This window comes from Dama dama, chromosome 11, assembly GCF_033118175.1.
Source record: "Dama dama isolate Ldn47 chromosome 11, ASM3311817v1, whole genome shotgun sequence".
Lineage (NCBI taxonomy): Eukaryota > Metazoa > Chordata > Mammalia > Artiodactyla > Cervidae > Dama > Dama dama.
Window position 1 is genome coordinate 92,803,878 of NC_083691.1, and position 27,537 is coordinate 92,831,414.

Sequence of the window (27,537 nt, forward strand, 5' to 3'; positions counted from 1 at the left end):
GAATGGAACTGAGATTTGAGTGAGGGGCCTACTGCAGGTCATGAAATGTTGCAGTTTGAGTCTAACAAAGTTAACTGTTTGCTAAAACAAACACTTTTCAGAATAATATAATAGATTTCAGAGTCTATACAGCATAAAGAAAATATAACCCAAATGTTTTCGGCATACAAAGAATCAGAAAATGTGACCCAATTTCAGAGGAAAATACAGTCAATAGATGCAAACTCAAGATGACAAAGATGTTAGAGTTGTCAGACAAGGACTTTAAAGCAGCATAATTAAAATTATGGTCGTAAGGAATGGAAAATACATTCAATATGAATGAAAAGATAGGAAATATCAACGGAGAAATAGAAAATATAAAAATGTACCAAATGGAAATTTTAGAACTGAAAAGTATACTATCTGAAACGAAAACTCCCCCACATGAGCCTAATAGCAGAACGGAGATGAGAGATGAGAATCAGTGAATTTAAAGATAGATCAACAGAGATCATCTGATATGAAGAAGAGAAAGAAAAGAGTTTGGACAAAGTGAAACAAACAAGCAGAAAACCACAGAGCTTTAGGGAACTGTGGAACAATTTTGAAAGGTTTAACATGTGGGTAATTGGAGTACCACAGGAGTGAAGCGAGGGAATGAGACAGAAAAGAAAAATCTGAAGAAATAATGGTTACAAATTTCTCAAATTGGGTTAAAGATATAAATTTACAGATTAAAGAAGCTCAGTTAACCCAAACAAGAAATCTGTGCCCAGTTACATAATTATAAAAGTGCTTAAAGACACACATAAACAGAAAATTCTTGAAAGCATCCAGAGACTCGATCCTTTACATAAAGGGGAAGGAGATTTAAGGACTGTGACTTTTACTGAGCAACCCTGGAAAGTAGGGAGACAGTGGAGCGATATCTTTAATGTGCTGAAATAAAAAAGAGTCCTGCCAACCCTTAAGTCTATGTATAATAAAAACGTCCTTCAAGAATGAAAGTGAAATTTACATTTTCAGATAACAGCTAAGAGAAGTTGTCATTAACAGAAACAAGCTACAGGAAATATTAAAGTTCTTTGACCTGAAGGAAATGATACCTAAGGGAAAGCTGGGTCTTTAGGAATAAATGAAGAACACTAGAAACAGTAAATATAAAAACTATTTTTCTCTCAGTTTCTATAATATACACATGGTTGTTTAAAGCAAAAACTTATAATATTGCCTTGTGAAGTTTATAAAGTAGATTTAACACACATGACAACTATAACAAAAAGACAATGTGTATATGTGTGTGTGTGCAGGGGGATAAATGGACCCACACAGTTGCAAAGTTTGTTTAATATCCATGACATTGTACTGTATTAATTCTAAGTAGGCTGTAAACAAGTTAAAATATATTTTAATCCCCACAAGGTTTCTACTTTATGTGAAGTACTGTAATATTGAGGTTTCTACATTTTATGTGAAGCGTACTATATTGACTCTAAGTAGACTTTCAAAAGTTAAGAGTGTATAATGTAATCCCTATAGAAGCCACTAAAAATAATGCAAGGAAATACAGCTAAATTATAATAGATAAGACTGAATTCTGAATATGTTTGGTAATCCAGAGAAAAGCAGGAAAGCAGGGAAAAGATGAACAAAAACCAGAGAGGACAAACAAAAAATAAAATGACAGACAGACCTAAATCCAACCATGTCAATATTTATGGTAAATGTTAATGGAGTACACACTCAAAAAAAAGCAGAGAATAGCATAATAGCTATTATTAAAAAGCAAGACCCAATTATATTCTGTCTATAAAAGATACACTTTAAGTATAAAGACACAAATGGGTTGAAAGTAAGTGGATGGAAAAAGATTAACCATAAATATGGTAAGACTCAGGAAAAATAAAAACATATGCCCACACAAAGGTATGTGTACAGATATTTGTAGAAACTTTAGTAACTACAGTCAAAAACTAGAAACAACTGAACATCCATTAACAGAAAAATGGTTAAACAATATGTGGTATAATCATATAATATAATGCTACTTAGAAATAAAAAGAAACTAATAACTACTTGTTGATATAAACAACATAAATGAATCTCAAAATCTAATGAAAGAGTCAGACAAAAGATTGTATACCATTTATACGATCCTATTTATATAAAATACAAACTAATTTACAGACAAAAACCAGACCAGTAGTATACATGAGGGATGGAGTGTAAAGGGGCAAGAAGAATCTTTTGGGGTTGATGGAAGTGTTCTGTATCTTGATTGTGGTGATGATTTGTGGGCATATACAAATGTTAAAACTCATTGGCTTGTACATTTTTGGATGAAACTTGTGCTATGCTTAGTCGCTCAGTTGTGTCCAACTCTTTGCCACCCCATGGACTGTAGCCTGCCAGGCTCCTCTGTCCACGAGGATTCTCCAGACAAGAATACTGGAGTGGGTTGCCATGCCCTCCTCCAGGGGATCTTCTCAATGCAGGGATCGAACCCAGGTCTCTCGCATTGCAGGCTGATTCTTTACGTCTGAGCTACCAGGGAAGTCCATGAATACTGAAGTGGGTAGTCTATCCCTTCTCCAGGGGATCGTCCCAACCCAGGAATTGAACCAGAGTCTCCTGCATTGCAGGTGGATTCTGTACCATCTGAGCTACTGGAGAAGCAGGAATGAAACTTTTAGTATGCAAATTCTTCTTCAAAAGAGGTGAGGAAAAAATTAAAAGACCTAATTTTCAAATAACTTTAGGTTTTCTACTGAACTCTAAAAAAATTCTTCAGTTTTTAAGAAGAGAGGAGGTGCCAGTTTTCTGAGGCCATGCAGGCCTCCTGTTAATAAATGTCTCTGTGTTAAAAATCTTTAGGTAGTAAAAGAACAGTGGTTCTAATTTAGTCTTAATGCCACAGGGAAATAACTTTAATATAATTTTCAAAGACAAACTCAATGGATAGCTGCATTTTCTGATGTATTTTTAAGGATACCGAAAAGAGAAAAAAATCAGTTAAGTAGAATTCTGACAACTGTACTGAAGCATGAATCATAGAAAAGTTTTTTTTTTTTTTTCTGGAATCCTTTAGAAAGCCATGAATCTTTATCTTATATGTTTGGGCTGTTAACATTTGGTATTTCCTGAGAACACATATGGATAAAATAGCTTGACATCGATCCCTGGCAAAGACTAGGAGGAAATACTAAACAGATGGTTTGTGAGCACTTAGAAAAGGAACCTGATATTCTTGTGGTACCAAGGCCAAGAAACAGAGGCCAGTTGACAGCATCATTAAGATGATTTGTAACTGGCTGAAAGACTTACATACCCAAAGAATGCAGACTGCTGTTAACATGGATGACACCCTCTGGATGCCAAAATGCATTGATCACAGTGGCTGTTTTAGTTTTGTCGTATTGATTACTTAGTCATTCTTTGGAAAGCTATTATAAAAATTTTATTACATGCAAATGAATATAGGCAACACATATTTAAGCTATGAAGCATAACAGCAAAATGAACACTCATGAAGCCTTTATTTAACTTAAGATGTGGATCAACAATGCTAATAAGGTATCTATATGCTTTGCTCTGATCTTCTCTAAGGGAAACACTGCTACACTGAATTTTTAAAAATCTTATCTTTCCTTTTAAAGCTAGCTTTATTAAATACTTTATTATTTTAGTTTTGCTTGAGCTTTATAAAGAGGTATCTTATTGTCTCCATTCTTGGTTATCTGCTTTTTTCCCCAGTATTGAAAAGATTTGTCAACATTGTTGTAGGTAGCTGTGGTTCATTCATTTCCATAACTGTATGATATTCTACTTTGTGAATATATGTTGTAATGGTAAAAGAATCTGCCTGCCAATGAAGGAGACATAGGTTTGATCCCTTGGTTGGGAAGATACCCTGGAGAAGGGAATGGCAACCCACTCTAGTATTCTTGCCTGGAAAATCCCATGGACAGAGAGCCTGGCAGGCTACAGTCCACGGAGTTGCAAAGAGTCAGACACCACTAAGCAACTGAGCATGCACACACATTTATTCATGAGTCATTCAACAGACATTTGAGTACTCTAATTTTTGGCTTTTTAAATAATATCAATATTCATGTTCTTGTACATGTCTTCAAGTGCACATTTATAAAAAGTTTTTCTGGAGACATTCTCCTAGGGATGGAACTGCTAGGTTGTAGGGTATTATGAATATTACTTTATAACTAAATGACAATTTGTGAAACAATTACATTCTTCCTGTCAGTATATAAGAGTTTCCATGCTCTGCTATTGCTAACACTCTTGTGAGACTTCTTAAATTTTTTGCAAACTAGTGGGTATAAGATGGGATATCATTGTTTTAATTTGTGTTTCCCTGGTTATTAATGATGGTGAGAATTTTTCTTATGTTTATTTTTCATGAGATTTCCTCTTCTGTGACATACCTGTTCAGACTTTTTGTTTATTTAAAAATTGGATGGTCTTTTTTTAAAAATCAAGTTTCAGGCATTCCGTATTCTGGATAGCAACTCATTATTGGTCATATGAGTTGTAAATACAGTTATGACATGTCATTATTTTCTTCATGGTGTTTCTGATGAATAGAAATTCTTAATTTTGAAGTAATCAAATACCATAAAATATCAATCTCTTACTTTACAGTTAGCAAATTTACTCTTCCTCTTCCCTAAGTGAAGTGAAGTGAAGTGGTGAAGTGAAGTGAAAGTCGCTCAGTCATGTCCGACTCTTTGCAACCCCATTGACTACACAGTCCATGGAATTCTCCAGGCAGGAATACTGGAGTGGGTAGCCTTTGCCTTCTCCAGGGAATCTTCCCAACCCAGGGATCGAACCCAGGTCTCCCACATTGCAGGTAAATTCCTCTTCCCTAACTTTGGTGATAAAATTTTCTCCTGTATTTTCCTGCAAATTTTTAAAGTTTTAACTTTCATATTTAAGTCCTTAATCTATTTAAAATATAGTATTGTAAATGGCATGCAGTAGGGATCACATTTCATTTTTTCCCATATGGAATGCTTATAGTTCCAGTATGACTTAATGACTAGATCCATTCCTTCCCATTGCTTTGTCATGTCAACTTAGCCACATATCAAGTTTTCATATGATGTGGCTGTCTGTTTCTGGGTTCTCTCATCTGTTCCAAACTGGACATTTGTCTTTCCCTGTAGAAATACAACAAACACTATCTTAATTAGAATAGCCTTATATTAATAATCATCTTAATATCAGGCAAGGGAAACCTTTAGCTTTAATACATATCTTCAGTTCAGTTCAGCTGCTCAGTCATGTCTGACTCTTTGCAACCCTATGAACCGCAGCATACCAGGCCTCCCTGTCCATCACCAATTCCCAGAGTCTACCCAAACTCATGTTCATTGAGTCGGTGATGCCATCCAACCATCTCATCCTCTGTAGTCCCCTTCTCCTCCTGCCCTCAATCTTTCCCAGCATCAGGGTCCTTTCCAATGAGTCAGCTCTTCACATCAGGTGGTCAAAGTATTGGAGTTTCAGCTTCAACATCAGTTCTTCCAATCAACACCGAGGACTGACCTCCTTTAGGATGGACTGGTTGGATCTCCTTGAAGTCCAGTGGACTCTCCAGAGTCTTCACCAACACCACAGTTCAAAAGAATCAATTCTTCAGTGCTCAGCTTTCTTTATAGTCCAACTCTTACATCCATACATGACTACTGGAAAAGCCATAGCCTTGACTAGATGGACCTTTGTTGGCAAAGTAATGTCTCTGCTTTTTAATATGCTATCTAGGTTGGTCATAACTTTCCTTCCAAGGAGTAAGCATCTTTTAATTTCATGGCTTCAATCACCATCTGCAGTGATTCTGGAACCCAGAAAAATAAAGTCAGCCACTGTTTCCACTGTTTCCCCATCTATTTGCCATGAAGTGATGGGACCAGATGCCATGATCTTAGTTTTCTGAATGTTGAGCTTTAAAGCCAATTTTTTCACTCTCCTCTTTCACTTCCATCAAGAGGCTCTTTAGTTCTTCTTCACTTTTTGTCATAAGGGTGGTGTCATTTGCATATCTGAGGTTATTGATATTTCTCCTGGCAATCTTGATTCCAGCTTGTGCATCCTACAGCCCAGCGTTTCCCATGATGTACTCTGCATATAAGTTAAATAAGCAGGGTGACAATATACAGCCTTGACGTACTTCTTTTCCTACTTGGAACCAGTCTGTTGTTCCATGTCCAGTTCTAACTGTTGCTTCCTGACCTGCACACAGGTTTCTCAAGAGGCAGGTCGGGAGGTCTAGTACTCCCATCTCTTTCAGAATTTTCCACAGTTTATTGTGATCCACACAGTCAAAGGCTTTGGCATAGTCAATAAAGCAGAAACAGATATTTTTCTGGAACTCTCTTGCTTTTTTGATGATCCAGCAGATGTTGGCAATTCGATCTCTGGTTCCTCTGCCTTTTCTAAAACCAGCTTGAACATCTGGAAGTTCACGGTTCACGTATTGCTGAAGCCTGGCTTGGAGAATTTTGAGCATCACTTTACTAGCATGTGCTGCTGCTGCTAAGTCACTTCGTGTCCAACTGTGCGACCCCATATACGTCAGCCCACCAGGCTCCGCCGTCCCTGGGATTCTCCAGGCAAGAACACTGGAGTAGGTTACTAGCATGTGAGATGAGTGCAATTGTGTGGTAGTTTGAGTATTCTTTGGCATTGCTTTTCTTTGGGATCGGAATGAAAACTGACCTTTTCAAGTCCCGTGGCCACTGCTGAGTTTTCCAAATTTGCTGGCATATAGAGTGCAGCACTTTCACAGCATCACCTTTTGGGATTTGAAATAGCTCAACTGGAATTACATCACCTTTTAATGTATATATTAGGATTAGGTTGTAAGTTCATCAAAAAATTCTGATAGCATTTTGATTGGAATTGCATTGATAGATCAATTTGGGGAGAACTGAATCCTTATGATATTGAATGTTTCTATCCATTAACATGGTTCACTTAGTTATATATTCTTTAAGGTTCCATCAGTAAAGCTTTCAACTTTCCCCAATAACTATTCTATGCATCTTTTGTTAAACTTTATTTCTAAATACTTTACTCTTTTATTATCGTAAAAGGCATTTCTTTAAAAATGGAAGTTTCCAAGAGTTTGTTTCTAATTATAGAAATGCTATTGACTTTGTATGTTTGTCTTATATTTGGGCTTCCTCACTGGCTAGACGGTGAAGAACCGCCTGCAGTACGAAAGGCTTGGATTCAGTCCTTGGGTTGGGAAGATCCCCTGGAGGAGGGCATGGCAACCCACTCCAGTACTTTTGCCTGGAGAATCCCCAGGGAGCTTGGTGAGCTATAGTCCATGGGTATGTCCAACCACCTTGTTACACTCTTACTAATTTTTCCATAGAATCTTTTGGTCATTAATGTAGCCAATTAAGTATGTTTCAGACAAAAATAGTTTTGTTTCTTTCTTTCCAATCTTCACATTTTTAAAGTATTTTTCTTATTTTACTAGCCTGTGACAACTGCATGCATGTGTGTGATGTCGCTTCAGTTGTGTCCAACTATGCAATGTAGCCTGCCAGGCTCCTCTGTCCATGGGATTCTCCAGGCGGGAATCCTGGAATGGGTTGCCATACACTTCTTCAGGGGATCTTCCCTACTCAGGGATTGAACATGTCTCCTACATCTCGTGCACTGGCAGGCAGGTTCTTTACCATTAGCACCATCTGGGAAACCACTATGATTAACTATGCCGAATCAAAGCAGTAATGGGGCCTCCATGTCTTATTCCTGATTTTTGAAGGCAATCTTTCTGGGTAGAGTATTCTTGGTTATAGTTTTTTCCTTTTCATCACTTTAAATATATTGTGCCACCCGGTTCTAGCCTGAAGAGTTTCTGCTGAAAAATCAGCTGATAGCCATATGGAAGTTTCTTTGTATGTTATTTGTTGCTTTCCCCTTAGTCCTTTTTAATGTTCTCTATTTTTACTTTTTGTCATTTTAATTACAATGTGTCTTGGTGTGTTCCTCTATGGGCTAATCCTGTATGGGACTCTCTACTTCCTGGACTTTGGGTGACTCTTTCCTTTCCCAGGTTAGGGAAGTTTTCAGCTATTATGTTTTGAAATATATTTTCAGCCCTTTTCTCTCTCTTCTCCTTCTGGGACCACTATAGTGCAAATATTAGTGTGCCTGATATTATTCCAGAGGTCCTTCAAACTATACTTTTCAAGCTTTCAGACTTTCTTTTCAATCTTTTTTCTGTTCAGAGGCAGTGATTTCCACTATCCTGTCTTCTAGATTACCGAGTCATTCCTCTGAAACATTCAGTCTACTATTGATTCCTCCTAGTGTATTTTTCACTTCAGTTATTGTATTCTTCATCTGTTTGGTTGTTCTTTATATTTTCTAACTCTCCATTAAAAACTTCCAACTTCTCTCTCTGTACATCCATTCTTCTCTTTGATTGTTTTAAAAAGACACAAAAAACTCTGAACTCTCTCTTGGGTAGATTGCCTATCTTTACTTCACATAGTTCTTCTGGGATTTTATTGTGTTCCTTTGGCTGGAACATGTTCCTCCATTGCCTCATTTTATTTAAGCTGTTATTTGTACTTCTGTGTATGTAGTAGGTTACTTTTCTTGACCCTGGAGAAGTGGCCTTCTGTTGGAGATAGTCTATGTATCCCCTCAGTGCACATCCCTCTTGTTACCGAAGTCATATGCTCGAGGGGCTCCCTCCGTGAGGGGTCCTTCTGTTGTGGTGGTGACTATGTGAGCATCCTGGTAAGCTAAGTGAGCCCCGAGCAAGGTTGGTTGCCAGGCCTTGCCTTGTGTGGATGCTGCTAGGTGCTGGTTAGCAGAGCCTGGTCACAAGGTGGCTAACTGCAGAATCCCCGGGGGCCCTGGGCTCATGCTGGCTCTCTCGTGGGTAGAGTCAGGGTCCAGAAGACTCCAGGGATGTTGCTTGCACACTGGTAGATGAAGCCAGGTCTGGGTTAGTGCTGGACTATTGAAAGGCAGAGCTGGGTCCTGGAGTCTAGCTGCTGAGCCCAGGCATCCCAGAGTTGGTATCAGATTGCTGGGATCAGAGCAGGGGGGACATTTCTAATACTGTTGGGTATGGGGTCTAGAGTGTCCAAAAGCTTGTGCTGGCCCGCTAGTAGGCAGGGCCAGGGCCCAGATGATCCTAGGGTAAGGTCTGGCCTGCTGTGGGTGGGCTGGGTCTGCAGTCTGCAGAACTGTGGTGTTCCCGCCTTTAGTGTCTGGCCTCTGTGGGTGAGGCTGGTCTAGAGGCTACTGCAAGCTTCCCGGAGGATAGGGTGGGTGCCTGCTCACTGGTGAGCTGAGCTGGGTCTTGGCCCTCTGGTGGACAGGGTTGTGTCTAGAGGCATACCTAGAGGCAGCTATGGGCTCAGGAAATCTTTAGGCAGCCTGTCTGCTGACTGGTGAGGCTATGTCCCCGCTCAGTTAGTTGTTTGGTCTGAGATGTAGCAGAATTGGTGCCAAGTTGTTGGGTGGGGCCAGGTCTTGGTGCAAATGAGCTAGGAGGAAGACACCACCATGGTGCCTGCCTGGACCAGTAGAAAGCTCCTAAATATGGCTGCTGCCAGTGTCTGTGTCCCCAAGGTGAGTGGCAGTCACCCCCCATCTCTCTGGGAGACTCTCCAAGACTGGCAGCTAGGTCTAGCCCAGGCTTTTATCAAATTACTATTTTTGCCTTGGATCTAGCTGTGTGTGAGATTTTGTGTGTGTCCTTTAAGAATGAAGTCTCTATTTCCCTCATTCCTTGGGATTCCTAAAATTAAGCCCTGCTAACCTGCAAAGCCAGAGGAACTAAACAGCCTCTTGATGAAAGTGAAAGAGAAGAGTGAAAAAGTTGGCTTAAAACTCAACATTCAAAAAACGAAGATCATGGCATCCAGTCCCATCACTTCATGACAAATACATGGGGAAACAATGGAAACAGTGAAAGACTTTATTTTCTTGGGCTCCAAAATCACTGCAGATGGTGACTGCTGCCATGAAATTAAAAGACACTTGCTCTTTGAAAGAAAAGCTATGACAAACCTAGACAGCATATTAAAAAGCAGAGACACTACTTTGCCAACCAAGGTCTGTCTAGTCAAAGCTATGGTTTTTCCAGTAGTCATGTATGGATGTGAGTTGGACCATAAAGAAAGCTGAGTGCCGAAGAATTGATGCTTTTGAATTGTGGTGTTGGTGAAGGCTCTTGAGAGTCCCTTGGACTACAAGGAGATCAAACTAGTCAATCCTAAAGGAAATCAGTCCTGGGTGTTCATTGGAAGGACTGACGCTGAAGCTGAAACTGAAGTTCCAATACTTCAGCCACCTGATTTGGAGAAATGACTCATTAGAAAATATCCTAATGCTGGGAAAGACTGAAGGCAGGAGGAGACAGGAACAACAGAGGATGAGATGGTTGGATGGCATCACTGACTGTATGGACATGAGTTTGAGCAAGCTCTGGGGGTTGGTGATGGACAGGGAAGCCTGGCGTGCTGTAGTCCATGTGGTCACAAAGAGTTAGCCACAACTGAGTGACTGAACTGAACTGAACTGAACCTGCAAAACCAGGTGCTCTGTGGCTTTTATTTCTGGTGCAGCCCAGGCCGGGGAGTCTGATATGGGGCTTAGAACTCTCACTCCTGTGGAAGAACCTCTACAATATAATTATTCTCTATTTTGTGCGTTGCCCACCCAGTGTGTATGAAACTTGATTACATAACAAGTCTGTCCCTCCTACCCATCTGATCGTGGTCTCTTCTTAATGTCTTTAATTGTAGAAGATCTTTTCTGGTAGGTTCTGGTCTTTTTCATTGATGGCTATTCTACAGATAGTTGTGATTTTGTTGTGCTTGCAAGAGTAGGTGAGCTCAGAGTCTTTCTACTCTGCCATCTCAGCCACTTTTTTTTTTCCTTTTCCTCTGTGTTTAGTCTAGTTTCACCTGTTCATAGGGTGCTTCATGCAGAGGCATGAAGGTAATCCTTCTAACATTTCACCAGTAAGGACTGTATTGTAGATTTTTGATGGAAACATTATTGCCAAGTTACAGAAGTTATTTTCTACCCCTGGTTTACTAAGATTTTTTCCTTAAATGATGAATGGATGTTTATTGTATCATATGTTTTTTTCTGTGTCTATTCAGATAACAAAATTTTTACCTTTATTTGTTGATGTGGTAAATTATATTTATACCTTTTTTTCTTTTTTATTGAAGTATAGTTTCCCAGGTGGCATCAGTGGTAAAGAATTCGCCTGCTAATGCAGGAGACACAAGAAATGTGGGTTTGATCTCTGGGTCGGGAAAATCCCCTGGAGTAGGAAATGGCAACCCACTTCATATTCTTGCTAGGAAAATTTCATGGACAGAGGAGCCTGATGAGCTATAGTCCTTGGGGTCACAAAGAGTTGGATACGGCTGAGTGCACAAGCACACACATAATTGACTTACAATGTTATATTCGTTTCAGGTTTACAACATAGTAATTCAATATTTTTCTACATTATATTCTATTTAAAGTCATTATAAAAATATTGGCTTTTTCCCTGTGCTGGACATTGTATCCTTGTACTTTTATAATGGTAGTTTGTACCTCTTAATCCTTTTCCCTTATCTTCCTTCCCCCTTAAGCCCTCTTCCCACTGGTAACCACTAATTTGTTCTCTGTATAAGTCTGTTTCTGTTTTATTATATTCACTCATTTATTTTTTTAGATTTCACATATAAGTGCTAAGGTACAGTATTTGTCTTTGTCTGACTTACCTCACTAAGCATAATATCTTCTAGGTCCATCCATGTTGTGCAAATGCAAAATTTCAATCGTTCTTGTGGCTGAGTAATATTCCATTGTATATACATACCACATCTCCTTTATCCATTCATTTGGTGATGGACACAAATTGCTTCCTTAAGCAACTTTTGAAAATAATGTTGCTATGAAGATTGGGGTGCATACATCTTTTCAAATTAGTGTTTTTGTGTTCTTCAGATATATACCTAGGAGTGGAACAGCTGGATCATACAGTAATTCTATTTTTAATCTTTTACTAAGGTACAGTTACTTTACAATGTTGTGTTAGTTTTTTTTTTTGAAAGAAATAGAATGATGGCTTTTATTCTCAGCTGGTGGAGATGGGAACACAGTATGCTCCTGCCTCAAGAACTGTGCCCCTAAGGTAAGTGCTCGCAGTCAGCAGTAGGTGATGAGGGAACAAAGGTGATAGGATCTTGATTTCATCCTCTTGCATTGTTTCAAAGACAGTCATGAACTGGTGTCAGTAACCCAGCAACTGCATCTGGCAGTTTGGTGGCTCTGAGGCCTTCTTTGTAACTACAAGGGGAAGGCTGTTGTAAAGGTAAACATCAGATAGGGATGTATTTAGCATAGAGTCAAGTGAAGTGTAGCTCTGCAGAGTCAGGGGGCAGAAAAGCAAACTTAGTTACAGACATGCAGAATTAGGAGCAGATAAAGTAAAATAAAACTAGGAATGTTCAGGCCTGCTCACTGTTCTCTTTATCTTCTTTACTCTCAGAGAAGTGAAAAAGAAAAACTCACTCCTCATTTTTCCTTTTCACTGCAACAAATTCCCCCATCAGTTTATTCACTCCATATCAGTGGAGGAAGGGAGGCACGTGTCATTCTTGTCTGGCTGAAGACAAACTTCAGTTCTGCTCCATTTGAAAATCACCAGCTGTTCAGCCCAGGGACCCATCTATCTCCTACTTCAAATTTTCCTTGAGATGTGAACCCCAAGAAATCTTTATTGGGGTAATGAGGGACAGATGGTCAGTCTTCTGTAACTTCTTTAATGCTGACACAGGACTCGTAGACCCTACCTAGTTGGGGTCATGGAGCTCTCGCCCTGTTCTATTAAGGGGCCCCGGGGTGACTTTTGTGGTTATTTCCGCTGGATCTGTTTGGAGGAGTGGCTGTAATCTCTTTGGGGGCCTGGGTTTTCTCTGCACATCATCTTAATCGTGATGTAAATCTGTGTCATCTGATAAGGGTCTTTCTGTTCGGGTTGGAGACAGTCCTTTGAGTTGTCTTTTCAGAATGTATAACCCTCTGGTTTCAGGTCACGGGGCACCTTAGCTAACCGGGGCCTGTCACCCTGCATTCTCAGGGTTTCCTCTGGGTTCACCACAGGGAGCGGTTGGAGTGGCTGCAGCTGAATGAAGCCCAGGTGGCAGACATTCCTCTTTCTCAGGCCCGCTGAATCACACTGAAGGGTTGCAATCGCTGATTCCATGTCTCAGGCCTTTCCCTCTTCATCATGAATGACCATTATGCTCCAGGTCCTGCTTTGGAGTCATTTATAAGTGATTCACCGCGCCGCCTCCTTCTCCCACCACCCCTCATTACCATCCCCTACTCTCTACCCCATTCAGCTTTGCGTCAGAGGCGCTGTCAGGCGCTGCCAACTCTACATCCTCTTGTGTTAGTTTTATTTGTAATTTTTTGAGGAACTTCCATACTGTTTTCCATAGTAGCTACATCAATTGACATTCCCACCAACAGTGTACTAGAGTTCCCTTTCTTCATATCCTTGCCAGCATTTATTATTTGTTATCTTTTGATGATAGCTATTCTGATAGGTGTGAGGTGATAGCTCATTGTGGTTTTGATTTGCATTTCCTGATAATCAGTGATGCTGAGCATCCTTTTATGTGCCTGTTGACCATCTATATGTCTTCTTTGGAAAAAATGTCTATTCAGGTCTTCTGCCCATTTTTAATTGTTTTTTTTTTTTTTTTGATATTCAGTTGTATGAGCTCTTTATATATTTTGGATATCAGCCCCTTATCAAATGATACCATTTGTAAATATCTCCTCCCATTTAGTAGGTTGTCTTTTCATCTTGTTGATGGTTTCTCTCACTGTGCAAAAGCTCTTAAGTTTAAGTAGATCCCATTTATTTATTTTTGCTTTTGTTTCCATTGCTTTAAGAGATATACCTAAAAAAATATTTATGTCAAATTGTTTTACCTATATCTTCTTCTAGGAGTTTTATGGCTTCCAGTTTTATATTTAGGTTTTTAATTCATTTTGAGTTTATTTTTGTACATGGTGTGAGAAGATGTTCTAATTTAATTCTTTTATGCATAGCTGTGCTGTTTTTCCAATACCAGTTATTGAAGATACTGTCTTTTCTCCAACATGTATTTTTCCTTCTTTGCTATAGATTAACTGACCATAAGTACATAGGTTTATTTCTGGGCTCTCTATTCTGTTCCATTGATCTATGTGTCTGTTTTTGTGCCAGAACCATACTTTTTTGATTACTGTAGCTTTGTAGTATAGTCTGATGTAAGGGAGTGTGATGCCTCTAGTTTTTTTCTTTTTTCTCAAGATTGCTTTGGCTATTTGGTGTCTTTTGTGGTTCCATACACATTTTAAGATTATTTTTTCTAGTTCTGTGAAAAATGTCATGGGTATTTTGATACTGATTGCATTAAATGTATAGATCACTTTGGGCAGTATGGATAGTTTAACAACGTTAGTACTTCTAGTCCATGAACACAGGATATCTTTCCATTTATTTGCATCATCATTAATCTCCTTCATTAATGTCTTATAGTTTTCAGAGTATACATTTTTTCCTCCTTGGTTAAATTTATATTTATGTATTTCTAATGCAAAATCACCTTGCATTACAGGGATAAATTCAACTTGATCAGCTCTGTATTCTCTTTTTAGATACAATTAGGTTATTTAAGATGGTTTTACCTATTTTCATGAGTGGATTGACTTGCAATTTTCTTTTTTTTTTTAACTTCTTATTTTGGATTGGGGTATAGTCAATCAACAATGTTGTGAGTTTCAGGTGAACAACTAAGGAACTCAGCCATACAGAAACAGTATCCATTCTCCCCCAAACTCCCCTCCCATCCAGCTACCATTGTTCTTGTTTGGCTTTCTATTATGACTAGGGGGAGGGCATTTTTTTTTCTTTATTTTTTAATTTATAGAAGAGTTTGTATAAGATTGGAGATATCTGTATCTCCTTTCTCTAGTCACTGAAGGGAGAAAAGGACATAGTCCATATCTGATCTGTTCATAGCCAAAGAGAAATAAAAGGAGCTTCTCTCTCACAGATTCAGTCTGAGAACCCACTGGGAGGGACTCTTAGATTATTGGCCTGGAGAACTATGATTGCCTTACCTGGGTTATGGTCCACTCTGTGACTAGGAAAGTAGAGGTGTTACTAGAGAAAGGGAATGCAGGGGATGCTGGGCAGAGCAACAACAGACTCCACAGGTATCACAGCCATCAGTTCCTTTAACAAATATTTACTGCTAATCTAGGAGATACTTACAGAGTGGGGCACATAAATAAGTAAGATAAATTTGTAATGCCAAGGCTTAAAGCTTAAGATTTAATGCAGACAAAAAAATCAAATAGTTTAAAGTTCAGGTGAGAAGACAAAATTATCACACAATAGAAAGAAAGAAAGTGAAAGTCACTCAGTCGTGTCCGACTCTTTGCGACCCCATGGACGATACAGTCCGCGGAATTCTCCAGGCCAGAATACTGGAGTGGGTAGCCTTTCCCTTCTCCAGGGGATCTTCCCAACACAGGGATCGAACCCAGGTCTCCCACATTGCAGGTGGATTCTTTACCAGTTGAGCTACAAGGGAAGCCCAAGAACACTGGAGTGGGTAGCCTATCCCTTCTCCAGGTGGTCTTTCTGACCCAGGAATCAAACTGGGGTCTCCTGCATACAGGCACAATCTTTATCAGCTGAGCTACTAGGGAAGCACAATAAAGCAATGGTAAATAATTCTATATGGTATATAATTAAGTGCTAACTTGTATTGTGCAGACCACAAGCTATGTGGTTGTTCTAAGAAGAGGAAAATCAATATAGTAGTCATGAACCTGCTGCTACTGCTAAGTGGCTTCAGTCGTGTCTGACTCTGTGCGACCCCATGGACGGCAGCCCACCAGGCTCCCCCATCCCTGGGATTCTCCAGGCAAGAATTAGGCCTTAAAGGATGAAGAGGATTTGGCTGGAAGAGGATAGGGGGAGGAATTCAGAGGAAAGAAGAGGAAATTCAGAGGCTAAGATTACTACAAGTGGAGGGATATAAATAGGATAGTCAGTGAGGAGACTGGCTTGAGAAAAGCAGAGGGTGTACAGTAGGTAAGATATCATATACCACACAGCAAGGCTGGTTACCCTCCTTCCCCAACTGGCACACCCACATGGGCCAGAATTTGATGGGAAACACACCCTTAGCTACCAACTCCCTGACCCAATTAGGGTGTGAAGTGAAGAGTGAGGTTATTTTTGTGGTACCAGGAAGAGATCAATGGTATCAGAACAGTGAGCACCTCCAGGTGTGTATAACCTTGAAGAAAGCTAATATAACTAGAAAGAACTGCTGAAGGGTGAATTTAACCTGAGTTTTGGATAAGTTAAAATCAGTTAAAAATCTTAAATTCCATAATTTGAGAATCTCTATTTGACTTTCTGACAAAAATCTTTTCATAAATTTCCAATGCTTCAGCATTAAATCCAAATGTCTCAGAATGGGTACATGGCATATATGGCCTTTCTTCATTTAACCTTTACCTACCTCTAGAGCCTTACTCCTGCCTCTGTCCGGTAGGCTCCTGACATGGAACCATGGGTTTATCTCTGAAAGATGATTTATCTTGTTTTCTCATGCCTCTGTTCTCCTTTTTGAGTTTCTCTTTCCTCTCCCTCTGCTTGGTTAATTCCTACTTGTATTTTAAAACTCAGTTTAAATATTTTCTCTTCTGAGAAGTGTACGATCTGGTGCCAGCAGTGACTGGCAGGGGTAGGCAGTCTAGGACCATCAGGACTGGAAAGCTAGTGATTGAGAACCTGTTCTGGGGAGGCAGGAGGTAGGCAGGACACATATGAACCGAGAATATAATCCCCTGACACATGTTCCATTGTTCTGTCAAACTTCACTTACAAAGCACAAATTAAAAAATAAAATGATCAATAATTTTAAGACCGTTACCCGAAAGCATTAAATTCTAAGCATAGGGCCTTTTTGAATGCAGGGCCTCGTATGACTGTACTGGTCATAGGCCCAATGAAGCCAGCCTGCATGTAAATCTCTTCATACAGCAAAATGTAGTAAACCAAATTATTCACGAATAAGCAATTAAACAAACAAACTATGGTCCAACCAGAAAGTCAAAAACATCATGTGTCCAGTAAAAAATGAAGCATGTCTACAGATACTAACATAGACAGCTGTATAACACACAAAGAGGGTTACAGAACATTATGTATGTCATAATCCCATTAAAATATAAAGTATTTCTATCTATCTATCTATTTATTAGAACATTACAAAGGATACCCCAATCTCTTGAGGAGGAAGGAATTTTTACTTTCTTTACCTATAATCTTTCAAATTTTACATTAATATATATTGGTTCTAAAATTAAAAATAAGATTAAAAAATTAAACTCTACCACCTAGAAACACTTTTCTGACCACAGTGAAATCTGTTGGCTTTATTTCATTTAAGACTATAAAAAGACGATGGAAAATAATCTTCCTCAGGTGTAAAAGACTACTCATTAAAATTCTTACCATTCTTTTAACCTTTTCATTTAATCCTTACCCTCATTGCTGGGCTCTTCAACAGGGGATGCTGAGTTCATACATTCTATGGCTCCCTTTGTGATCTCAACCACCTGAAGCTTCCTGATCCTGACTAGGTCTGTATCTTTCAATCCTTCCTCCAACTGTTTGACCACCTCTTTTCCAGGCTGTGAAGTCAGAACAGTAATCTGGAAATAAATCAAAGAATCATTGTGCCTACTTTCGCTGATGTACAGAGTGAAGAATGTAACAGATTAGATCTAGAGGATAAACATCGAAGAAATTGGTAGTAGTATCTTAGGGCAAAGAAGAGGATTTAATTATAACCTGCAAATCAAGTTTTATTTGACAGATTCTGGTGGGAGAGCTCTGGTGGGATAGATCATCACAGCACCCTTCCAAACAAACTGAATCTATCCCAGAAAGTGATTAGTGAGAAGCCATCCTTGTTTCAGTTTTGTTTTTTTTTGGCCACGCCACAGCATGTAGGATATTAATTCCCCAGCCAGAGACTGAATCCACACCACCTGCATTGGGAGCATGGAGTCTCAACAACTGGACTGCCAGGGAAGTCCCCCACTGTGTTTCAACTTTTACGATTCCTTGAATCACAAGCAGTATCCCTCTTGCTCAAAGTGCTTTGATTTCATGAAGAAACAAAGGAAACAGAATCCTTAAATTCCACTTGTTAGATGTGTACTAAATATCAGAGAGCTTATATACTCTTTTCTCAGTGGTAGTTCCATTGGATGTCTCTCCTTGCTCAATCTGAATCCAGGCTGAACATTACACTCTGGAAGGCAAGTATTAAATATATGCAATTTTCTTTTGTACTTAAGACATTTTGATTGGTGAATAAACATGTGGATGAAAGATAATTATTTTTAAACTAATTTGTTTGATGACTGATGTTACAGAGACTAAATGTGTTTTAGCTCACTCACACACCCAATGGAGTACCTAATCATGACCTTCAATGTGAATGAAAGAGAACAAGAGAAGGATGGCAAATAATGAAGGATTCAGATGGACGTAAATGGGAAGAAGGCCTAGTGTTCTAAGGCCAGCATCTCTTACCTCCAGGGAACTGTAGGTCAGAGCTGCACCTGTGCTCGCGTGTCGGCTGTACTGTTTGAACTGCTGGAGCCCATCCTCTATTGCCAGCTGCAGAGAAATGCCTTGTGGTCTGAAACAACCTTCTCTTTGCAGCATGCGGAGTTCTGAGATGCAGGCCTTCAGCCTAGCAAAGTTCCCTTTCACTTGCTGCAGAGAAAAATGAATCAAGGGTGCAAATCTTTAGTGAACCACGTTACAGATTAATTGGCAGTCTAATTTATCATCAATTATTCCTTAAGAGTATTTTTCCCTTCCAGAAAATCCATTTATTTGATCAAGACCTACAGAATGCATATCCCATTCTAGGCACTGCACTAAAACCTTCCCTAGACCAAAGGAAGGAGAATTTGCAGCCAAAAGGCATTGATTATATGGAGTTACTAGAAACAGGAAATGTGTTTTAACTCATTCACTCACCCAAAGGAAGGTACAGTTGTGACTGCTCAGTTTTATTGCAAATTGGAGGCCTAGCAGTGTCACTCTTAAATTCTCAGTCAGTCTAGGAACTGGGAGGCATTCTATTCAAGAGTGGTATTTTACCAGAAATGAGGATTTTGATGTGGTTGATCATTTAAAACTGATAAGTCACTCAGTTGTGTCCGACTCTTTGCAACCCCATGGACTGCAGCACACCAGGCCTCCCTGTTCACCACCAACTCCTGGAGTTTACTCAAACTCATGTCCATTAGGTCGGTGATGCCATCCAACCATCTCATCCTCTGTTGTCCCCTTCTCCTCCCGCCTTCAATCTTTCCCAGTATCAGGGTCTTTTCAAATGAGTCAGCTCTTCGGATCAGGTGGCCAAAGTGTTGGAGTTTCAGCTTCAACATCAGTCCTTCCAATGAATATTCATGACTGATTTCCTTTAGGATGGACTGGCTGGATCTCCTTGCAGTCCATGGGACTCTCAAGAGTCTTCTCCAACACCATAGTTCAAAAGCATCAATTCTTCGGTGCTCAGCTTTCTTTTTTTATTTTTTCATTTATTTTTATTAGTTGCAGGCTAATTACTTTACAATATTGTAGTGGTTTCTGCCATACATTGACATGAATCAGCCATGGATTTACATGTGTTCCCCAACCTGATCCCCCCTCCCGCCTCCCTCCCCATCCAATCCCTCTGGGTCTTCCCAGTGCACCAGCCCTGAGCACTTGTCTCATGTATCCAACCTGGGCTGGTGATCTGTTTCACCCTTGATAGTATACTTGTTTCAATGCTATTCTCTCAGAACATCCCACCCTTGCCTTCTCCCACAGAGTCCAAAAGTCTGTTCTGTACATCTGTGTCTCTTTTTCCATTTTGCATGTAGGGTTATCATTACCATCTTTTTAAATTCCATATATATGCGTTAGTATACTGTATTGGTCTTTATCTTTCTGGCTTACTTCACTCTGTGTAATGGGCTCCAGTTTCATCTATCTCATTAGAACTGATTCAAATGAATTCTTTTTAATGGCTGAGTAATATTCCATTGTGTATATGTTCCACAGCTTCCTTATCCATTCGTCTGCTGATGGGCATCTAGGTTGCTTCCATGTCCTGGCAATTATAAACAGTGCTGCGATGAACACTGGGATGCATGTATTTCTTTCAGATCTGGTTTCCTCGGGATTGCTAGGTCATATGGCAGTTCTACTTCCAGTTTTTAAGGAATCTCCACACTGTTCTCCAAAGCGGCTGTACTAATTTGCATTCCCACCAACAGTGTAAGAGGGTTCCCTTTTCTCCACACCCTCCCCAGCATTTATTGCTTGTAGACTTTTGGATAGCAGCCATCCTGACTGGCATGTAATGGTATCTCATTGAGGTTTTGATTTGCATTTCTCTAATAATGAGTGATGTTGAGCATCTTTTCATGTGTTTGTTAGCCATTTGTATGTCTTCTTTGGAGAAATGTCTGTTTAGTTCTTTGGCCCATTTTTTGATTGGGTCATTTATTTTTCTGGGATTGAGCTGCAGGAGTTGCTTGTATATTTTTGAGATTAATCCTTTGTCTGTTGCTTTGTTTGCTATTATTTTCTCCCATTCTGAGGGCTGTCTTTTCACCTTGCTTATAGTTTCCTTTGTTGTGCAAAAGCTTTTAAGTTTAACTAGGTCCCATTTGTTTATTTTTGTTTTTATTTCCAACATTGTGGGAGGTGGGTCATAGAGGATCCTGCTGTGATTTATGTCGGAGAGTGTTTTGCCTATGTTCTCCTCTAGGAGTTTTATAGTTTCTGGTCTTACATTTAGATCTTTAATCCACTTTGAGTTTATTTTTGTGTATAGTGTTAGAAAGTGTTCTAGTTTCATTCTTTTACAAGTGGTTGACCAGTTTCCTCAGCACCACTTGTTAAAGAGTTTGTCTTTTTTCCATTGTATATCCTTGCCTCCTTTGTCAAGATAAGGTGTCCATAGGTACATGGATTTGTCTCTGGGCTTTCTATTCTGTTCCATTGATCTATATCTCTGTCTTTGTGCCAGTACCATACTGTCTTGATGACTGTGGCTTTGTAGTAGAGCCTCAAGTCAGGCAGGCTGATTCTTCCAGTTCCATTCTTCTTTCTCAAGATTGCTTTGGCTATTCGAGGTTTTTTGTATTTCCATACAAATTGTGAAATTATTTGTTCTAGTTCTGTGAAAAATACCATTGGTAGCTTGATAGGGATTGCATTGAATCTATAGATTGCTTTGGGTAGTATAGTCATTTTCACAATATTGATTCTTCCAATCCATGAACATGGTATATTTCTCCATCTATTTGTGTCCTCTTTGATTACTTTCATCAGTGTTTTATAGTTTTCTATATATAGGTCTTTCATTTCTTTAGGTAGATATACTCCTAAGTATTTTATTATTTTTGTTGCAATGGTGAATGGTATTGTTTCCTTGATTTCTCTTTCTGTTTTCTCATTGTTAGTGTATAGGAATGCAAGGGATTTCTGTGTGTTAATTTTATATCCTGCAACTTTACTATATTCATTGACTAGCTCTAGTAATTTTCTGGTAGAGTCTTTACAGTTTTCTATGTAGAGGATCATGTCGTCTGCAAACAGTGAGAGTTTTACTTCTTCTTTTCCTATCTGGATTCCTTTTATTTCTTTTTCTACTCTGCTGTGGCCAACACTTCCAAAACTATGTTTAATAGTAGTGGTGAGAGTGGGCACCCTTGTCTTGTTCCTGACTTTAAGGGAAATGCTTTCAATTTTTCACCATTGAGGATAATGTTTGTCATATATGACAAACAGCTTTCTTTATAGTCCAACTCTCACATCCATACATGACTACTGGAAAAACCATAGCCTTAACTAGATGGACCTTCGTTGGCAAAGTAATGTCTCTGCTTTTTAATATGCTGTCTAGGTTGGTCATAACTTTTCTTCCAAGGAGTAAAGTGAAGTTAAGTCACTCAGTCATGTCTGACTCTTTGTGACCCCATGGACAGTACCCTGCACCAGGCTCCTCCGTCCATGGGATTTTCTAGGCAAAAGTACTGGAGTGGGTTGCCATTTCCTTCTCCAGGGAATCTTCCTGACCCAGGGATCGAACCCAGGTCTCCCACATTGTAGACAGACACTTTACCGTCTGAGCCACCCTAAGTGTATTTTAATTTCATGGCTGCAGTCACCATCTGGAGTGATTTTGGAGCCCCCCAAAATAAAGTCTGCCACTGTTTTCACTGTTTCCCCATCTATTTGCCATGAAGTGATGGGACTGGATGCCATGATCTTTATCTTCTGAATGTTGAGCTTTAAGTCAAGTTTTTCACTCCCCTTTTTCATTTTCATCAAGAGGCTCTTTAGTTCTTCTTCACTTTCTGCCATAAGGGTGGTGTCATCTGCATATCTGAGGTTATTGCTATTTCTCCCGGCAACCTTGGTTCCAGCTAGTGCTTCATCCAGCACAGAGTTTCTCATGATGTATTCTGCATATAAGTTAAATAAGCACGGTGACAATATACAGCCTTGACATACTCCTTTTCCTATTTGGAACCAGTCTGTTGTTCCATGTCCAGTTCTAACAGTTGCTTCCTGACCTGCACACAGGTTTCTCAAGAGCCAGGTCAGGTGGTCTGGTATGCCCATCTCTTTCAGAATTTTCAACAGTTTATTGTAATCCACACAGTCAAAGGCTTTGGCATAGTCAATAAAGCAGAAATAGATGGCTTTTTGGAACTCTCTTGCTTTTTCGATGATCCAGCGGATGTTGGCAATTTGATCTCTGGTTCCTCTGCCTTTTCTAAAACCAGCTTGAACATGTGGAAGTTCACAGTTCACGTATTGCTGAAGCCTGGCTTGGAGAATTTTGAGCATTACTTTACTAGCATGTGAGATGAGTGCGATTGTGCAGTAGTTTGAGTATTCTTTGGCATTGCCTTTCCTAGGGACTGGAATGAAAACTGACCTTTTCCAATAAGGTCCTACCTAATAGGCCCCTCAGGGTCACTTCAGTGAAGAAAAGATGCTTGGCTTAGTCTGCAGTCAGGTCAAGGAGTCAACTTGTAAGAGTCCTGACTGTCCTCACTCTCCTTCACAAAAACTTGGTCTCAGGAAGTAGTTTAATCTAATATGTTTCTAGATCAACATTACATCTCCTAAGAATATATACATTTTGAATAAATGTGGAATTAAAATTTGTGACACTGTTTGAAGGAATGCCAAGCATCAATAGCAGGTGGGGATAGGGTGTGGAGAAATTATATTTGGGATGAAGAAACTTTCCTGATCAAAGAGCAGGATTAAGCAATATTTGCAAAACACACATAAAATTCATGAGCATGTTACTTTGCTTACTTGTGCCTCTTCATGAATCTCTGGGGAAAACAGAAGAAATAGGATATAATTTTTACACAAAGAGAACTTGTAATCTAGATAGGAAGATAAGAAACCTACTCAAGAAAGAAATGAGAACAAGCCTTTAAGTATTTCTTTTCATGTACTCCCTAAAAGAATATGAAAAATGATATACTCTATTATGTATTATGTTGACATCTAGATTTCAAAATTCTAAGTGTAAGTAGTTGTTAAGGATATATAACTTCCAGTTCATTTAAATATCAATATTTAAAAATAGCAGTATAACACCACTCTTATTAATCTAAATATTAATATCATAGGAATTTGATATTCTCATTTTTCAATTTTAAAAGTACATGAGCAAGCTCTTTTTTCTTTCTAACAGATGGAAATTAATATTATTCATTTTCTCCTTGAATTCATATTTCCATTTCAATTTCCCATAGTTTTATCATAATGTAATAGGACTTTCTGGTTGGCAGTCTTTTATTGATTATCTTATCATATTTCTCTGCATCAAAAATATATGTCATCAGATTTTAAAATTTCCTACGACCATAGGCTCTAAGGAGTTATCTAGATTGAACTATTTTTAAAACTACTGTTCATATAAATTGATCAAAACAACATATATATTATCTATTTTGATAATTATTGGCATTAAGGATAAAATTTAATTAGAAATGTATCTCAATGGTGAGCACATTGGGTTCTTTTTTTCATTAGTTAAGGTATGTGTGAATAAGTAAATTATTGATTAAATGGCACAACATTCAGTATTAATCCTATTCCTATTTTCTAGGAGGTTTCTAGTGCTGAGAAACCTCATCCTGATAACTACAGATTCAAACAAACTGTCAAATTCATTCTTCAGTTTTGTTAAAATTGGAGACTTCAGTCCAGTTCAGTTCAGTTCAGTCACTCAGTTGTGTCCGACTCTTTGTGACCCCATGAATTGCAGCAAGCCAGATCTCCCTGTCCATCACCCACTTCCGGAGTTTACTCAAACTCATGTCCATTGAGTCGGTGATTCCATGTGATGCTAGGAATTGACTCTCTCAATAGCAAGGTGAACAAGCCAATCAATCCTAAAGAAAATCAACTTTGAATATTAATTAGAAGGACTGATGCTGAAACTGAAGCTCCAACACTTTCGCCACCTGATGCAAAGAACTGACTCATTGGAAAAGACTCTGATGCTGTGAAAGATTGAGGGCAGAAGGAGAAGTGGGTGGCAGAGGATGAGATGGTTAGGTAGCATCACTGACTCAATGAACATGAGTTTGAGCAAACTCCAGGAGACAGTGAAGGACAGGGAAGCCTGGCATGCTGTAGTCCATGCGGTCACAAAGAGACATGACTGAGCAACTGAACAACAACAAAAGTACCCTTTGTATTCTGGTTGTTGTTCCAGAACCAACTAGAAGTTAAAATGGAAGAAAAGTTCTCATCATAATAACCAAAGTGGTCAAATAAATGTTTATGAATGAAAATAATAATAAACATGCAAAATTTATATGAATTGAAATGCTACTGAGAAACACAAAAGAAGACTTGAACAAATGAAAAGTCATTAGCTCTTGGTAGGACTCAGACCAGAAAGATGTCAGTTATCTCTAAATGAATCTATAAATCCAATGCAATTTCCAGTAAAATTTCTAGCAAAATAGATATTTGATAATAAAGTTAAAATTAGAAACAAAAAACAAGAATAGCTAGAGATTCTTTCTCTCAAATATTAAACAGGTATTCAAACAGTGTGACACTGGAAATTGAAAAAACAAAGCAACAGAATATAATTTAAAGTCTAGAAATAGACCCAAATACATGGCAGGATTTAGTGTATAATAAAGATGCTATTTAACATTATTTGGAAAAAGTAACAAACTAGGTAGTCACGGAGAAAAATTAAGTTAGATTCATACTCACAGTTCAGTTCAGTCACTCAGTCATGTCTGACTCTTTGCGACCCCATGGGCCACAGCACACCAGGCTTCCCTGTCCATCACCAACTCCGGGAGTTTCCTCAAACTCATGCCCATTGAGTCGGTGACACCATCCAAACATCTCATCCTCTGTTGTCCCCTTCTCCTCCCACCTTTAATTTTTCCCAGTATCAGGGTCTTTTCCAACTATTTATACTCACAACTTATACCTATATAAATTCCAGATGGATCAAAGATTTAAATGTAAAAATTGAAAATGTGTGTAAGTACTAGAACAGATTGTATCATTTTGGGTTCACTCAGGAGACAGAAACCACAGTAATTCAAAAAAGGAAAATTTATATAGAATATTTTAACATAGTTTAACCTATTCAACTATGCATGCATGCTTGCAGGCTGAGGGAGAGATCTCAAAGAAGGACAGACTTGAAAAGGGGACCCCTTTCCCAAGGTTGGGGTTTAGAGCCAGTTGGAGAATGTATGGTTGTAGCTCACTGGATACAAAGAAGTTCACTGGTTTGCTCAAGGTAGTGCTGGTCCATGGCCACTGGGAAAACAGGAACCCTTCAGGTATAGGCACAATGGCCAATGCACAAGCACGCAGAGTGGAGTGCCAATGTGGGTAGGAAGTCTGGAGTAAGCAGTATCCATGTTGAAAAGAACAGCAGCACTGGGAGGACCTCCAGATCAGACCTCTGCGGGGAACGACAGGTGAGCAAAGGGAGTCAGGCATGAGTGCAGGCAAGAGGCCTGAAGTACGCAGTGTCCAGGCTAAGTGAGCAGCTGACAGGTGATCAGGCTAGGGCTAAGGAGTTTCTAATGTCTTAGCTCAAACTGTGACTGACTGGTTTAAACAACAGACATTTATTTTCTCATGGTTTAGAAAGCTGGAAGGCCAAGATCAGGGTGCCAACCTGATCAGGCTCTGGTGAGAGCCCTCTTCCATCTTGCGGACAGCGGCCTTCTTGCTATGTGCTCACATGGACTTTCCTTAATGCATGTATTTTACATGAAGAGAGAGCCCTGGTGTCTGTTCCTCTTGTTACAAGACACTAATCCCATCATGGAGGCCCCACTCATGACCTCATCAAAACCTAATTATGTCCCAGAAGCTTTCCCTTTCATCACACTGAGAGTTAGGGCTTCGATACATGAATTTTATTCAGTCCATAACACCAAGGGCCTGTAAGTTCTGGGCATTTGGGTGGAACACTACGACGTGGCTTCATAACCCATTGGTTTCATCAGAAATGTACCTTCCTCCTGCAATGTCCCTCTAGTACACTCTACTCAGAAAACTTAACATCATGATTACTGTGAAAGAGAAAGGCTTAAAGTAGAATTCTGTTTATCATTGCCGAGGTTCACTGAAAGATGAATTTTGAGCTGAGAGGCAATAAATTGACAGCATGCAGAGCTTGGGGGAAAATCTAAGAGTAAGAAAGGCCTTTCTAACCATAACACGAAACCCCAAATTCCAAAAGTAAAAGATTAATAAATTCACCTGAATAAAATAGAAAATATACACTTGGCCAAAAAAAATACTAGGTGTAAAATCTAAAGACCATATGAGGAAAAATATTTGCTTCTATATCACAAAGCGTTAATTTCCATAGCTGCATAAAGGTTTCCTTAAAATCAATAAAAATAATGACCAATAATCTAATAGGAAATTAAATATAATATATACAGTTTTCAGAAAAGGAAATACACATGACCTTGAAATATTGAATATGTTCAGTCTCACTCACAAAAGAAATACAAGTTAAAAGTACTTTGAGATGCTATTATTTTTCACCTATTTGATTGGTAAAGATTTTTTTTTTAAGTTAAATGACAATGTTTTTGAGGATTTAAAGAAACAGGCACCCTTGTATACCATTTATGGGTATATATTTTAACACAGTTGCTGTAGTGGGCAATTTGGTGACAGTATCACAGTTTACATACCCTTTAACTTAGCAAGTCTGCTTTTAGAAACTTATCTTACATATATGTTTTCATATGTGCAAAAATGGTTTTAGATTATTCATTTTAGAATTGTTCAGAATAGCAAAAGATTGGAAATAACCTACTGTCAATTAATAGGGAATTGGTTAAATA

The 27,537-nt window shown here is 39.0% G+C and overlaps 1 protein-coding gene across 1 annotated transcript in view; it reads right to left on the minus strand.

Annotated features, from left to right (window-relative positions):
* The window catches only part of M1AP (meiosis 1 associated protein), a 69,888-nt gene that overhangs the window by 19,219 nt on the left and 23,132 nt on the right, over positions 1-27,537 (minus strand). The window contains exons 3-4 of the mRNA XM_061155821.1: positions 18,674-18,859; positions 17,616-17,784 (exon numbers count right to left, since the gene is read on the minus strand). Of these exons, the coding sequence (XP_061011804.1) occupies positions 17,616-17,784; positions 18,674-18,859 (355 nt within the window). The remainder of the gene's footprint in view (positions 1-17,615; positions 17,785-18,673; positions 18,860-27,537) is intronic.